The sequence below is a fragment of the Acinonyx jubatus genome, chromosome A2 (genome assembly GCF_027475565.1).
Source record: "Acinonyx jubatus isolate Ajub_Pintada_27869175 chromosome A2, VMU_Ajub_asm_v1.0, whole genome shotgun sequence".
Classification (NCBI taxonomy): domain Eukaryota; kingdom Metazoa; phylum Chordata; class Mammalia; order Carnivora; family Felidae; genus Acinonyx; species Acinonyx jubatus.
This window is the reverse complement of record NC_069383.1, coordinates 46320255-46332610: the sequence shown is the minus strand read 5'-3', so window position 1 is coordinate 46332610 and position 12356 is coordinate 46320255. Positions and strand designations below refer to the sequence as shown.

At 54.3% G+C, this 12356-nt stretch overlaps 1 protein-coding gene across 3 annotated transcripts in view; it reads left to right on the top strand.

Moving 5' to 3' along the window:
* MINDY4 (MINDY lysine 48 deubiquitinase 4) overlaps positions 1-12356 on the top strand; it is a 109217-nt gene that overhangs the window by 72489 nt on the left and 24372 nt on the right. For all 3 annotated transcript variants that reach the window (XM_053218261.1, XM_027075208.2, XM_027075210.2), the window contains exon 13: positions 4068-4135. In XM_053218261.1, the coding sequence (XP_053074236.1) occupies positions 4068-4135 (68 nt within the window). The remainder of the gene's footprint in view (positions 1-4067; positions 4136-12356) is intronic.

Genomic DNA, 12356 nt, shown 5'->3' with positions numbered 1-12356 from the left:
AAACTTAAATGCATGGACAAGAATGCCTTCTAAATTAAGCATCAGGTGATCTAAATAAGCAGAAAGGATTCTACTCTTTTTTTTTTTATTTATTAAAAAAAAATTTTTTTTAACGTTTATTTATTTTTGAGACAGAGACAGAGCATGAACGGGGGAGGGTCAGAGAGAGGGAGACACAGAATCTGAAACAGGCTCCAGGCTCTGAGCTGTCAGCACAGAGCCCGACGCGGGGCTCGAACTCACAGACCGCGAGATCATGACCTGAGCCGAAGTTGGCCGCTTAACCAACTGAGCCACCCAGGCGCCCCAAGGATTCTACTCTTAAATGCACTCAGAGTGCTGTGAGGATACAGCAGTGCATCCAAAAGACGAGCAAAGCCTGATCGCCTCCGTGCACGTGATTTGACCAGGGAGGCAGGCCCCCAGGCTCCTGTGTTCACACCATCAGGTGAAGCGGAGCGTGGAGCCACTGATGCCAGGAGTGGGAGGTGCCCTGGAGGCTTCGAGGGGGCAAAGGAGAGCCCTTGGGAAATAGCTCAGATGCTCCTGGGGCCTGTCACCGCCCACTGATGGCCCTGGGGTGATGCCTCAGCACCAAGGTTTTCTGCATCTTCGTCTCTGAAATGAGGCCTTTCTCCTCCCTCTGTCTGTACCCCGGGGTTTCGGTGAAGCCCAAGCAAGACAGTGACTTTGGAAGAGGTTCAGAGGGTGGGCCTGTGCTGAGGAGGGGCTGCCTTCTTTCTGTCATTCTTCTGGATCCAGAGTGGCTCCCCCTCCTCACTTGGCTTTGGTCCCTGTGTACCAGTGGTGAGTATTTGGCCCTCCTCACCCTGGAAGGTGGTGCCCTCCCCCACAGTGTAATTATGTTTTTTCTGGAAGCCGTTGAGCTGCCTCAGCACTACCCTCACCAAATTCATTTTTCATGGCCTGGGCCTAAGAGGGGTTCCTCGTGCCAGGCCTGGAAACGAACACTGAACCATCGCTGCCCAAAATAAATAGCCTCCTTGCTGTGTTTTCATTACCGCTCACCCTCGGGTGAGATGTCTGGCTGCCCCCTGCGAGCTGGGCGAGCCTCCGCCCCTGTCTCCTTTTGGGGTTCTTTGGTGGGCTTCGCTCTCCCCAGGGCCAGAGCAGCGCTGGAGGATGGCCCCTTCTTCCCAAATGGCACCAGACATTTTTCCGGACCCTAATGGCAGTTTCGGGCCCAATTGCCCGCCCGGAGAGCTCTCCTTTCAATGCAGGCACCTTGCCCTGTGGTCTCCCATGTCTTGGCAGCTTGGATTTGATGAGATAATTTTAGTAAATTTTTTTTAATGTTTTTTTATTTTTTAACAAAATGGAATATTGGTGCCATTCAGTCATGTTCTGGTGGGGGCCAGAAGCCCCAGGCAGGCGTCTTTTCTCCCTGCTAGCCAGTCTGCACAGAGGGGCACATCCAGAGCTCATGGGAAGCTCCCCTTGAGGCTGTTCCAAGGACTGTGGAAAATGCTGGCCCACATAGTACTGACCGTTCTCCATGTTTATGCAGACTTGGGGTGCACAGCGGGCTTCTGTGTCCCCTGGTTCATTGCAGCCCTGCAGCTGCAGGTGTGGCTGAGGGGGAAGCAGACAGAGAGGGTGCCATGGCTCCCCCAACACCATGGGTAGGTCCATGGCAGCAGTTGGTTGGGGAAGCGGAGACAGAGAGCTTTGTCACTCCCCGAGGCAACATGCAGGTCAGTAGCAGAGCTGTGACCAGAACGCCGGCCCTCTTGAGCCCGCGTCCTGCTGTACAAGGGCATCAGCATTACCGTTTGCAGTCATCAGAGCATGTCCACAGCCGTGGTCTCCTAGAACGTGCACCGGAACCCAAGGAAATACGCAAAGTAGGGATTCATCATCCTCGTTTTGCAAATGGAGAAACTGAGGAGAGCAGAAGTTAAGTGACTGGTTTGAGATCAGAGAATTACAATGAAGTTGATATAAGATTGTTGTTGATTTATTTGTTCCATTTCTATATCCCCCCCCACCAAAATATTTTCTTACTTATGAATTTCTAGAAAAAAAGTTAATTATAAAAAGATGATGTTCTTGGGGCTTTTCTATGCTCCAACCATAGTAAATCTGCCCTCTCTTGCCTTTGGGCCTTTGCACTCGCTGTTCGTCTTGCCTGGAACAGCATTCCCTCTCTTCTGATTGTTTCTTGTCCTTTGGGTTTGGATATCACTTCCTCCTGAAAGCTTTCCTTTGCATTCCTTCCTTCTCTAAACCCTTAGTCTGCTTGAAGGCCCTTTCTGTGTGTTTGCAGAGCACCTTGTATTTCCCCCTCCTTTTCAAGTTGCTTCTTGTTCTTTCTTCCCTGAGTTACTTCCCGCAAAGGCAGATCCGTGTCCACCTTGTTCACAAGCATAACCTTATCAGGGAGCCTCCTCGTGGCACGAAAGTTCACACAGCAATTTTTTATTTATTTTTATTTTTTATTAAAATTTTTTTTTAACATTTATTTATTTTTGAGAGACAGAGAGAGACAGAGCACGAGTAGGGGAGGGGCAGAGAGAGAGGGAGACACAGAATCTGAAGCAGGCTCCAGGCTCTGAGCTGTCAGCACAGAGCCTGACGGGGGTCTCGAACCCACGAACTGTGAGATCGTGACCTGAGCCAAGGTCGGCTGCTTAACTGACTGAGCCACCCAGGCGCCCCACACAATAATTTTTTAGATGACGAATTGAGTTGCAGTATGGAAATGAAGACTGTATTTTGAAGGAAAGAAAAGATAATTTTATCAGAAGCTTGAGCTGAAATAATTACCATAGCTGAATACCCTACTTGGCTCTGAGCTTCCTGGCAACCAGGGAAAAATGGAAAGGGGATCGACGATATTATTCTTATTGTTTCAGCAAAACAAACGTGTTTGAGGGTCTGGTTTCAAGTCCAAAAAGAAACTGACCACACATAAGGAACACTGACCATCATAAGGCAGCGTCTTCATTCACAACGCACTAGAAGTGGTGTCATCCCGAGAGGGGGGATACGTAAGGTCTTCACACAGTTGCAGCTGGGGGGTGGCGTTTCTCTAGGGAGTCAGCGTGACGTAGCCCTTCGCAGGAGGCTACTGGACAGGTGGGCAGTGCAGAGCCAGCACCATACTAACGGCCCACACGGGTGGCAGGTCCTGTCCTACGGGCTTTATAAGGATGATCTCACTTAATCGTCACAACACCCTGATGAGAGTGGGTCCTGGTATAATTGTCCTTGTTTCACAGGTGAGAAGACTGGGTACAAGGAAGTTAAGAACCGTCCCCATGATCACAGAGCTAGGAGTGGCACAGCCAGGATTTAAACCCAGGCAGCCAGGCTCTAGGCTGTGGGCTCTAACCCAGGATTGGGACCTGGGGGAGATAAATGAGGTGCTCCCCTTGGGTAAAAAATTTAAGGAGGTACCAAAATCCTCAATAATCAGTATCAATAATATTTTTTAAATATCCAAATTAATCCACACAAAAAAACCCATGATGAACAAAATACCAAAAATTTTTGCAAGACAGGACCTGTCCTTGTACTTGAACGGCTTGGGTCACTCAGCCCTCCTGACCCTGACTCTGCCCCACACCTGCTCCCTGCCACTCTTAACACAGTGCAGGTCTTTGGAGTAAGGGATTCAGAATCAAATAGAGCCTGCTGGAATCCCCCTGGGCTGTGTAGCAGCTGTGTGAGCTCGGGCCAATTGCTCGGTATCTGACCCATTTCCTTGTGTGGCAGAGGGCAGTATTAACACTACTGTAAAGCACAGGCCTGTGACAAACACTTGCATGGTAAGGGAGGCTGCCCTGGCTGCTGTATTGTGAACTTCCGGGACTCGGTCGTCATTGGTATGCACCTTGGCGGCCACTGCGTCTGCCCCCATTGTCACTCAGGCTGGTGTGCTCCCCATCGTTTAGGGGGCCTGCCATGGAGCCACCTGGTGACCTCTGGGACCCGGCTGGGGCAGCTGGCTCAGGGTCAGGCTGCTCCCTAGGTGTGGCCCCCGAGGAGGTGAGAAGAAGAGGGTGCAGACTTGGTGGGTGTTCATTCCTTTCTCCTCTTCCCAGTTTGAAGCGGGTCCCTACGGATGCATCCTGCTCGCCCTGTCTGCCATCCTGTCCAGGTCCACGGAGCTGTGAGTGTCTTCCTCCCTCAAACCCCCAGGCAGGGCTTGTCTGTCTTGTTCGCTGCTGCCTCACCCCCACCCCCGAGAAGCCCAGGACCAAGCTTGGTGCATAGCAGGCATGTTGTGAGCATAGTCAAGAGGATGAAGGAAATAGTAGAACAGGGGATGGTCGGCTGGTGGAGGAGAGAGAGCAGTTATATGCTACGTACATGTGTGTTCAGAGCTACCTTCTAGGTCTCCCCACTTGTGCTGGGGCTGCCTGGAGGGACTCCCACCCAAACAGCTAACAGTGCCGCTGGGTCCCCCGTAGGACTGCAGTGGGCGAATACTTCAGCACATGTGGACTCCTCTGGGAGGTTGATGGGGATGGGCAGTTGAGACGGAGGTCTGGGAAAGGACTGAGGGGGCCTCCATGAACTCAGGATGGGGGGCTCACCGTAGGCTGTGGCAGTCTGAAAGCTGCAAGGTCTGGGTCCAGGGCCAGCCCTGAGGACATGGGTAGGTGGATACCCGGGGGCCCTGGAAGTGGAGGACTTCAGTTCCGTGTACCCTTATCAAATGTGGCCGCCCGGCTGCCCAAGAGCTGGAGTTTCTCCATCATGTCCATTCTCCATGAGCTTTCTAGACCTCTAATCCGTATTTGTCATCTGTGCATTATGTCACCAGGGAGGGGAGCAGATTAACAGCACATTAACAGTTTTGTAAAGTGCAGTCGATTACTCCTTCCTTTTCCAAGTAGAGAGCAGACTCCAGAGGCCATGGAGACCCAGGGAATGAATTTTCATTTTGTGGGGTGCTTGCTGTGGGGGATGATTTGGGAACAACGCCATGCAGGTGGGCCTTGGGGAGTGGAGAGGTAGAAAGAGTAGCCATGTGGTGCCCAGGCTGGGGAGGCCCTGGCAGAAGGAGACACTTGCTCCTGGTGGCCGGGCCGGGCCGGGGCCTGTCCCGTGCCCCGCAGGCTCTGGCTTGGGTAGGAGGAGGACGCGGGGGCTCTGTGGCCTCATGCTGCCGGCCTGCCTGCTGCTTGCTGCTACTGACCTTATTAAATGTGGTGCACACACAGATTTTCTAATGGCATTTTTCTTCTAATCCTGCCATAATGATACGATTCATTCCTGGCCCGGGCTCACGTGCACCAGAGACCATAAGCCACACTGTCTTCTCCCCAGGCGCAAGTTTGCTAATCCCTGCCTGACCACGTTGGGTGGGGGTCTCTGGGTATGTAGGTGAGACCCCTGAGCTACCTGAGGGGAAGCTGGGCTCTCAGGAGGCCCATGCCTGGTGACATCTGGCTGTGTGATCTCCTGGGCCTCAGTCTCTCCACCTGTACAGGGAACCATCCGGCTCTGAAGGTCTAGGACTCTGTGATCAGAGTGCTTCTGCTCTGGTCACTGGGGCAGCTGCTAACGGTCTTGCTCACCAGCCTGGGTGTGCTCTTGCAGGGAGTGGCTCTGGAGGCCTTCTCCATGCACACGGGCCTTCACCCCCCATAGCCAGGCTACTCTTCATTGTTGTCCAGAGCGGGAGGACTTGGGCTGTGTCTGTCCCCTCCCTGCCCCATCCAACCAAGCCAGGCAGGGCTGAGTCCCCGCCCAGGCTCTGGCTCCTTGGGGGGCATCTGTGTGAGGCATGGCTGCCCTGCTGGACCTGCATGGCCTCATGCTACCAGGCCTGACGTCTCAACTCTGCCACGTCCCTCCTCTCCACTGCACACACAGGTGCACACATGCAGATGCACACACACATAGATACACAGAGATACAGACACAGAGACACACAGATGCACACAGACACATGCACACATATATACACAGACATATACACACACAGATATACATACATATACACACACGGAGATGCCCAGAGGTACACAGACAACATACACACAGATGTACATACATATGCACACAGACACACACAGGCACAGAGACCCATAAGATCCGTCTGGAGTCACCTCCTTCCCCTTGCTCTCAGGGCAGTGGAAGGAGTAAAAGTATGTTGAGACCATCTCCCTCCCACTCAGGGCTCCTGAGGACCTTCCCTGGTAGAGATCTGCTTTAGCGTTGGACCTGGCAGGCACTGGGGGGGCTCGTCTTATCCTGGGCCTCCCCTTCCCTTCCAAGAAGACAGCATGGAAGATATTCTCAGCAGCAGCAGGAACGATGGTGACCGACACCTAGTAAGCTTCCTGGGTGCCCAATCCTTTGCTGCAACATGTTACACAGCACACTTGTTTCCCGCCCCTGGCAGCCCTGTTAGGTGGCACTAATGATTCCCGTCAGCATCGCTGTCTTTCAGGTGAAGAAACGAGACCTGCCCCAAGCTCACACAGCTTAGCCCAGACAGCCTGGGCCCGGACAGGACTCTGGGTTTTCTGTTTAAGGAACTTGGGCGTCAAACAGATTGATTTCAGGCCTGACTCTATACTCCTTTGCACCTGAGTTTCTCACTCTCTGAAAGGGGGATGCTAATTCCTGCTTCACGAGATTAAATAAAGATTTATATGTTGAGCGCTTGGCTCGGCTCCCGGTGGGTAGCCCGCTTGGATAACGGCCGCTGCCGGCGTGGCCCTGTCACAGCTGCGCTCAGAGGCATCTCGTGCCCCATCCTGTCTGTCTTGCCCTCAGTCTTGGCCCCGTGCCTGGTGGTGCAGACGTGGCCGCGGGGAGGCCCTGCGAGTGGTGATGGGTCCACCTGCGGTGGTGCCCACCCTGGCAGGCACTTCCTGAGCTGCCCGGGGCCTCCCTGGGTGCTGTGTGCTGTTGCTCAGAGCGGGCAAGAGAAGTGGAGGCGGGAGAACCAGTCCCTGCCTGGGAGGGTGCCAACCAAAGATGTGCTTGAGAAGACACTCGGCTGTCTCTTATCTGTTCAAGCTCAAAACCGCTTTTAGAGAGACTATCTGAGGGCTTCGGGTGGGGAGTGGGGCAGGCTTTGGGTACAGGGCTGCTGGCGACATCATGGAGTGGAGCCGGCCATTCCTTCCCGCGGTCTGGGGGACTTCCTAAAAGGGGTGGCAAGTGTATGGAGGAAAGACAGGACTGATGGTGAGGAGGAGAAGAGCCGCTCGAGATGGTGCCCAGATCCTGTGGGAGAGTCACGCTGACATTATTTGAAATAGCATGTTAGCATTGCTGGCATTTTCTGGGCTCCTCTGAAGAAGCTGTTAGAAGGGGGAGCTCCTGCATTGGTCTACGCCCCTTATGTCTCAGTCACACGCTCCAGCGGTGCTTCCGCGGCTCCCCAGAGCCCCTGATCCCCGTTCTCAGGAGGGATGCCACACCTGGCTGGAGGTTTGCTGGGATTCACTTAGCAGTGATAACGGTCCTGGGATTGTGAAAGGCCACCCCATCCTGGCCTGCTGCAGGGGCTAGCAACTTGCAAAGGCCTTTCTCTGTGGACCCTTGGGCACACGGGGGCGGATGTCATCCAGCACGGGCTCCATTTGTCAGGCTGAGCTGACAGGCTTGTCCCGGGTGGCCCGGTGGGTGACGGCTCCCATGACAGCATCCCACTCATTGGCTGCCGATGTAGCTTCGGAACACCTGAGTCCCCACCTCTGCTCTGTTGCCAGCACGTTTATGGCTGACCCAGCTTGTGCCTTAGGCCTCGGGGGACAACTAGAGCCGCTTAAATTCTTTCTATTGTGAACCTGACATCTGACTGTTTTCCAAATACACTGTATCCCCAGGCTCACTATGAAAAGCAGATGTAGCCAGGACTGTTTTGAGTAGAGCCCGGGGGAGGTAGGGTGAAGGGGGTGGGGAGGCGGAGACCCCTGCCTGCCCCTCCCAGTCTCCAGCCTGGCCCCAGGAGACCCCTGTTTGGAGAAGCCCCAGCTCTGCATACAAAGCTTAACAGCCATAGGACCAGACCATCCCCGAGGGCCTTCCTGCTCTGGGGTTCAGATTCAGCATTGCCAAACCCTTTGATGCCATTTCAGGGTGATCTGTTATCACTTTGGGTAGTTGAAAACCTGTCCTGGTAGCCCAGACAGGGCAGTCTCTCAGATCACGTGCTGTGCAGCTGAGGGGGAGTGGAGTGTGGGGCTGGGAATCACCCACTCTTTACAAACACAGTGTGCATTTGTGGTCCTGTGTGTGTGCATGAGGGCTCTGTGAGGTTGTGGGGCTGGGTGTGAGGTGATGTGGGTCCTGGTGGCTATGAAGGTCACACGGCCGCCCCTCCCTCCTAGCAAGGGTCTCAGACTCATGCCTGATGTCCAGGGACAGGCCTTGCACCCAAGTCAATGCCTTCTGTCCATGGGCTGTTGCCAGCTCTGGGTGGGGCCAGGGTGAGGGCACCAAGGGCAGATGTACACGCAGCCCGGCACAGCCTGGTCACTTCTCCGTCAGAGGCTGAAAGAATAGTAGGGAAGCTGGCCTTTGAGTTTTGTTTACCAGGGCTCACTGCAAAACCCTGTGAAGGTTTTATTTTTTTCCACTTGATTTCAAGCCATCTGTTTTCCTTCCTAAGATCTTGAGTTGCTTACAGTAAATCTGTACAGGCTTTCATGCTTACCTAGCTCCACCGCTTTCCAAACCACACAGCCTAGAACTTTCCCCAGCATGCTCTCACGAGTCCCAAAGATGCCCAGGGCCCTGGGGTCCTGGCTGGCTCAGAGCCAGACCTGCACAGTGCGGTGCGAGGGTGCTCCGCCCCCCAGGGAGCCAGCAAGTGAGCCAGGGCCTGGCATAGGGGAGGGCCCCGGAGATACCCACTGGGTGGCTTAGGCTTGGGTGGTGGTGGGGGGAAACAACTGTGAAGAGACCCTTTTCATGCCTCAGACCCTTGGCATTCGCTACAGGGGCAACTTGGGCCATCCAAAGGCAGTCTTGGAAGTCCAAAATAGGCAGTAGTTTGTCATGTGCTGAAGTAATTTTTAACAGCGCCAGCCAGGCATCACGGTGAGGGGTAGCAGCCACACCATGGTGGCTTTGTTGCTCTTTGTAACTTTCTCCAGGAGAGGAAAAATAACAGCACCTTTTCTTTCTTTGTGGAAATAGCCCTGAAATGAAACCCAACCGTGAGTGTTGGTAATGCAAAGGCGAGTGATGGAAACTTGATTCTTAGCCAGTGTAAGCAGAAAACAGCGCTGCTAATTGATTCATATCAAAAGCCCAGGGCTTTAAGAGTAGCTGGATCCAGGAACCAGACGGTGTCTTTGGGACATCGCGTCCCTCCTTCTGTCCTGTCACACTTCTTCCCTCTGTCTTGTCTGTGTCCTCAGGAGGCCCCTGCTGTGTGGTGGGCTCTGGTGGGCCCAGCGGAGAGGAGGCCCTCTCCCCAGCACTCCTCAGCCCTGCCGGCAGCCATGACTCCATTCCTGACACCTATGGTGGCCGGGCCTGGGCTCTATCTGTCATGGGGGCCCAGAAGGCAGGCAGAACCCACAGAGGTGTACCACGCTGGATGGGAAAGGGATGCACTGGATTTTGGGACGTGTCAAAGAACAGGAGGGAAGATGTGAGTTTGGGGGCGGGTCAGACCTGGGCTTTAATGGAGGCCCCCACTGGTTCCTCTCAGAAATGAAGAAAAGAAAGGACAACGTTTCCAGATCCAGCGGAACTCACTGAGTCAGAGACCACCTCCGCAGTGGGTGGGCTTGTGGCATAAGGATTTGAGCAGTGGGCTATTCTCGTTGAGAATCCCAGGCTTGGTGGTCCCAGATGTGCTATTGTGGTGGGAGGGGGTAGATGGGATACCCCTCAGGTTCTTCCTCCACCCTCCCGCTGCACCCGCCTGGACTCCTCCAGCCCAGAATAATGTACTGCACACAGAACCACCCAGACCAGGCGCCCCGACCTCACACAGATAGCAACTGCTCTGTGCACCTTGAACAAAGCCCTTGGCCACCCTCACCTGGGTCTCCCACATGCAACATGAGAGACCCAACATGGTGGCTAAGGGCCCTGCCTACCCGACATGCCAACATCTTTTGCATATAGCTAGGGAACAGGAAGAGAGGGACTTCCTCATCAAACTCCAAGTCAGCTTAACCTTGATTCAGATTAGGGCAGAGGCCATGCTAGTGAGCTCTTTTAGCACATGTGTCTGAAGAGGCCAAGGTGATGTGCGGCAGATAGACCCAAAGGGCTGTGGGTACCTTTGTCGTTGGAAATAGGAGACCCTCTACTCAGACCCCACTTCCTTACACTGACCCTCCTTCCTCTCTCTGGCCACCTGCTCCTGTGTCCCCTCCATAGTGGACCAGAGCCGTGTCCTGTAGATCTCACTGGCTCCCTCTGGGGGCCCTGTGAAGCCCTCTCGCCACATGGAAGGCAGGGGCTAGAGACCCAGCCTCACTGGAAGTGGAGGAGAGAGAGGTCCTCATTGTCACCTTGGGCTTTTGGGGCTTGCAGTAACCCAAGGGGGCAGGCCCAGAGGCCTGAGGCCATTATCCCATTTTACAGATGTGGGAACCAAGGATCTAAGATTTTAGGGCAGGTTGGTGGCAAGCTGACACCATCCTTGAGTGTCCTGGCTCCCAGGCTAAGACCCTGTGCTCGCATCCCCATCTGGACTGGGGGAGGAGTGACAGGCACCGCCCCAGTGTGTCTGCCGACTTAGAAGGCGAAGTGGGAACTGAGACCCCCAAGTAGGCCCATACCAAACCAGAAGCGGTCCAACAGCTTCATTCTCTATTTAATTTCAGCCAGCATAGTCTGGGCAAAGCAAGCCTGGCTCCAGGCTGCTAGGGCCGCAAGTCACGGCTGGTGAGTGCCAGTGGGGTGTGGCTGAGGGCAGGAGGTCTGCCCATGGGCACGGAGTCTCCCATGGCAGAGGAGGGCGACTAAGCCCAGACCCCACTGGACTTAGTGGCAGAGCTGAGAGAATGTCCTGACATTCTGTGCATCTAGCACTCCTACCCGTTCACCTAAGAGCTATACCTCCATGTTCCTCAAAGGGCTTGGGTGTCCAGATAAAGAGCATGGGCCTCAGGAGGAGGGAGAAGCAATTAACTTTTTGGAAGAATCTTCTGTTCCAGGCCAACCTTGGCTGCTTGGGTGGGAAGCTTCCTTCCGCCTGCCTCTGCACATCTCCTGGGATTCAGCTTCTGGAGCCTATTCCGTCAGGGCCTTCCTTAGAGCTTCTCCTGGGACGGGTGTGGGCCAGGCTCACATAATTAAGTCCCATTTGCTGTGCATCTGCAGAGTTAGAGCTCGATTCTGGGTGCCAGGTTGGAGGGGGGGACAGATGGACACAACATAATCCTGGCCCTCAAAGTCCTTGCTGCCTGGAGGGACAAACCAGGCGCAGGAAAAGCATTGGCGAGTGCTCTTAGGAAAGGGCCAGCTGAGGAGAGATGGGTCACATCTGTCCTGGGACGAGGGAGCTATCTTTATGGAGGAGGTGACATTTAGCAGGGCTCTGAGGGATATGTGGGAAGGGTTTTGGCAGGCAATGAGAACAAAGCAGGCAAAGGCCAGTGGTGGGGTTTGCAGAGAACAATTGCATAAGGTCTGGTTGGAAAGGATGGTGCCAGCACGTGGGGAGAGGTCTAGTGGGTGGTGAGGCGGAAGGCAGCTTGGGAAGGGCCTGGACACCTCTGCTTTCCCTTCCTTCCGGCTCCTTTCTCTCCACCCGTGCACCTTGGCCCTTCCTCTGCAGGGCCCTGCCTGGAGAGGGGAAATAACAGCCACCCCCTCCAACTTGTGGGGCTCTCTGCAGTGTGCAAGGCCCTTTTATGGCCTTGACCCTTATGGAAACAACTCTTTGATGTGCGTTTTGTTGTCCCCGGCAGGGGATGACACAGAAAGCCATTTGCTGAAGGTCACACGGTGCACCTGACAGCCAGGTGTCCTGCCTCATCGCCCACTCCCTGCAGGCCTTCCTGGGAAAATAGTCAACATCCACTCTACCCAAATCCTTGTTAGACATTCGTAGCTAAATTTCGACCGCTCGCAAGCCTCCATGTATTCTGGATTCTTGGCCGCGACACGAGTAGTTGAGGTTACTGGAATCGTGACCTCTCGGTCATTGTGTTTTTAGTTGTTGTTATTATTGTTGTTATCGTAGGAAAAAGGAAGTGACATTTACCAAATGCCAGATGCTTTATATAGTTCATGTCCTTCAGTTCTCACAGCAATCTGTGGTAGAGGGAGGCACCGTCCCACCCCTCCTGCTGGGGGTACCAGCCTCAGAGAGGGGACAGCCAAGAAGTGGCAGTGACTGGATTTGAATCCAGGGCCCCCTGACCTCAGAGCCCAGGTTCTCTTAGTTGCTCCAC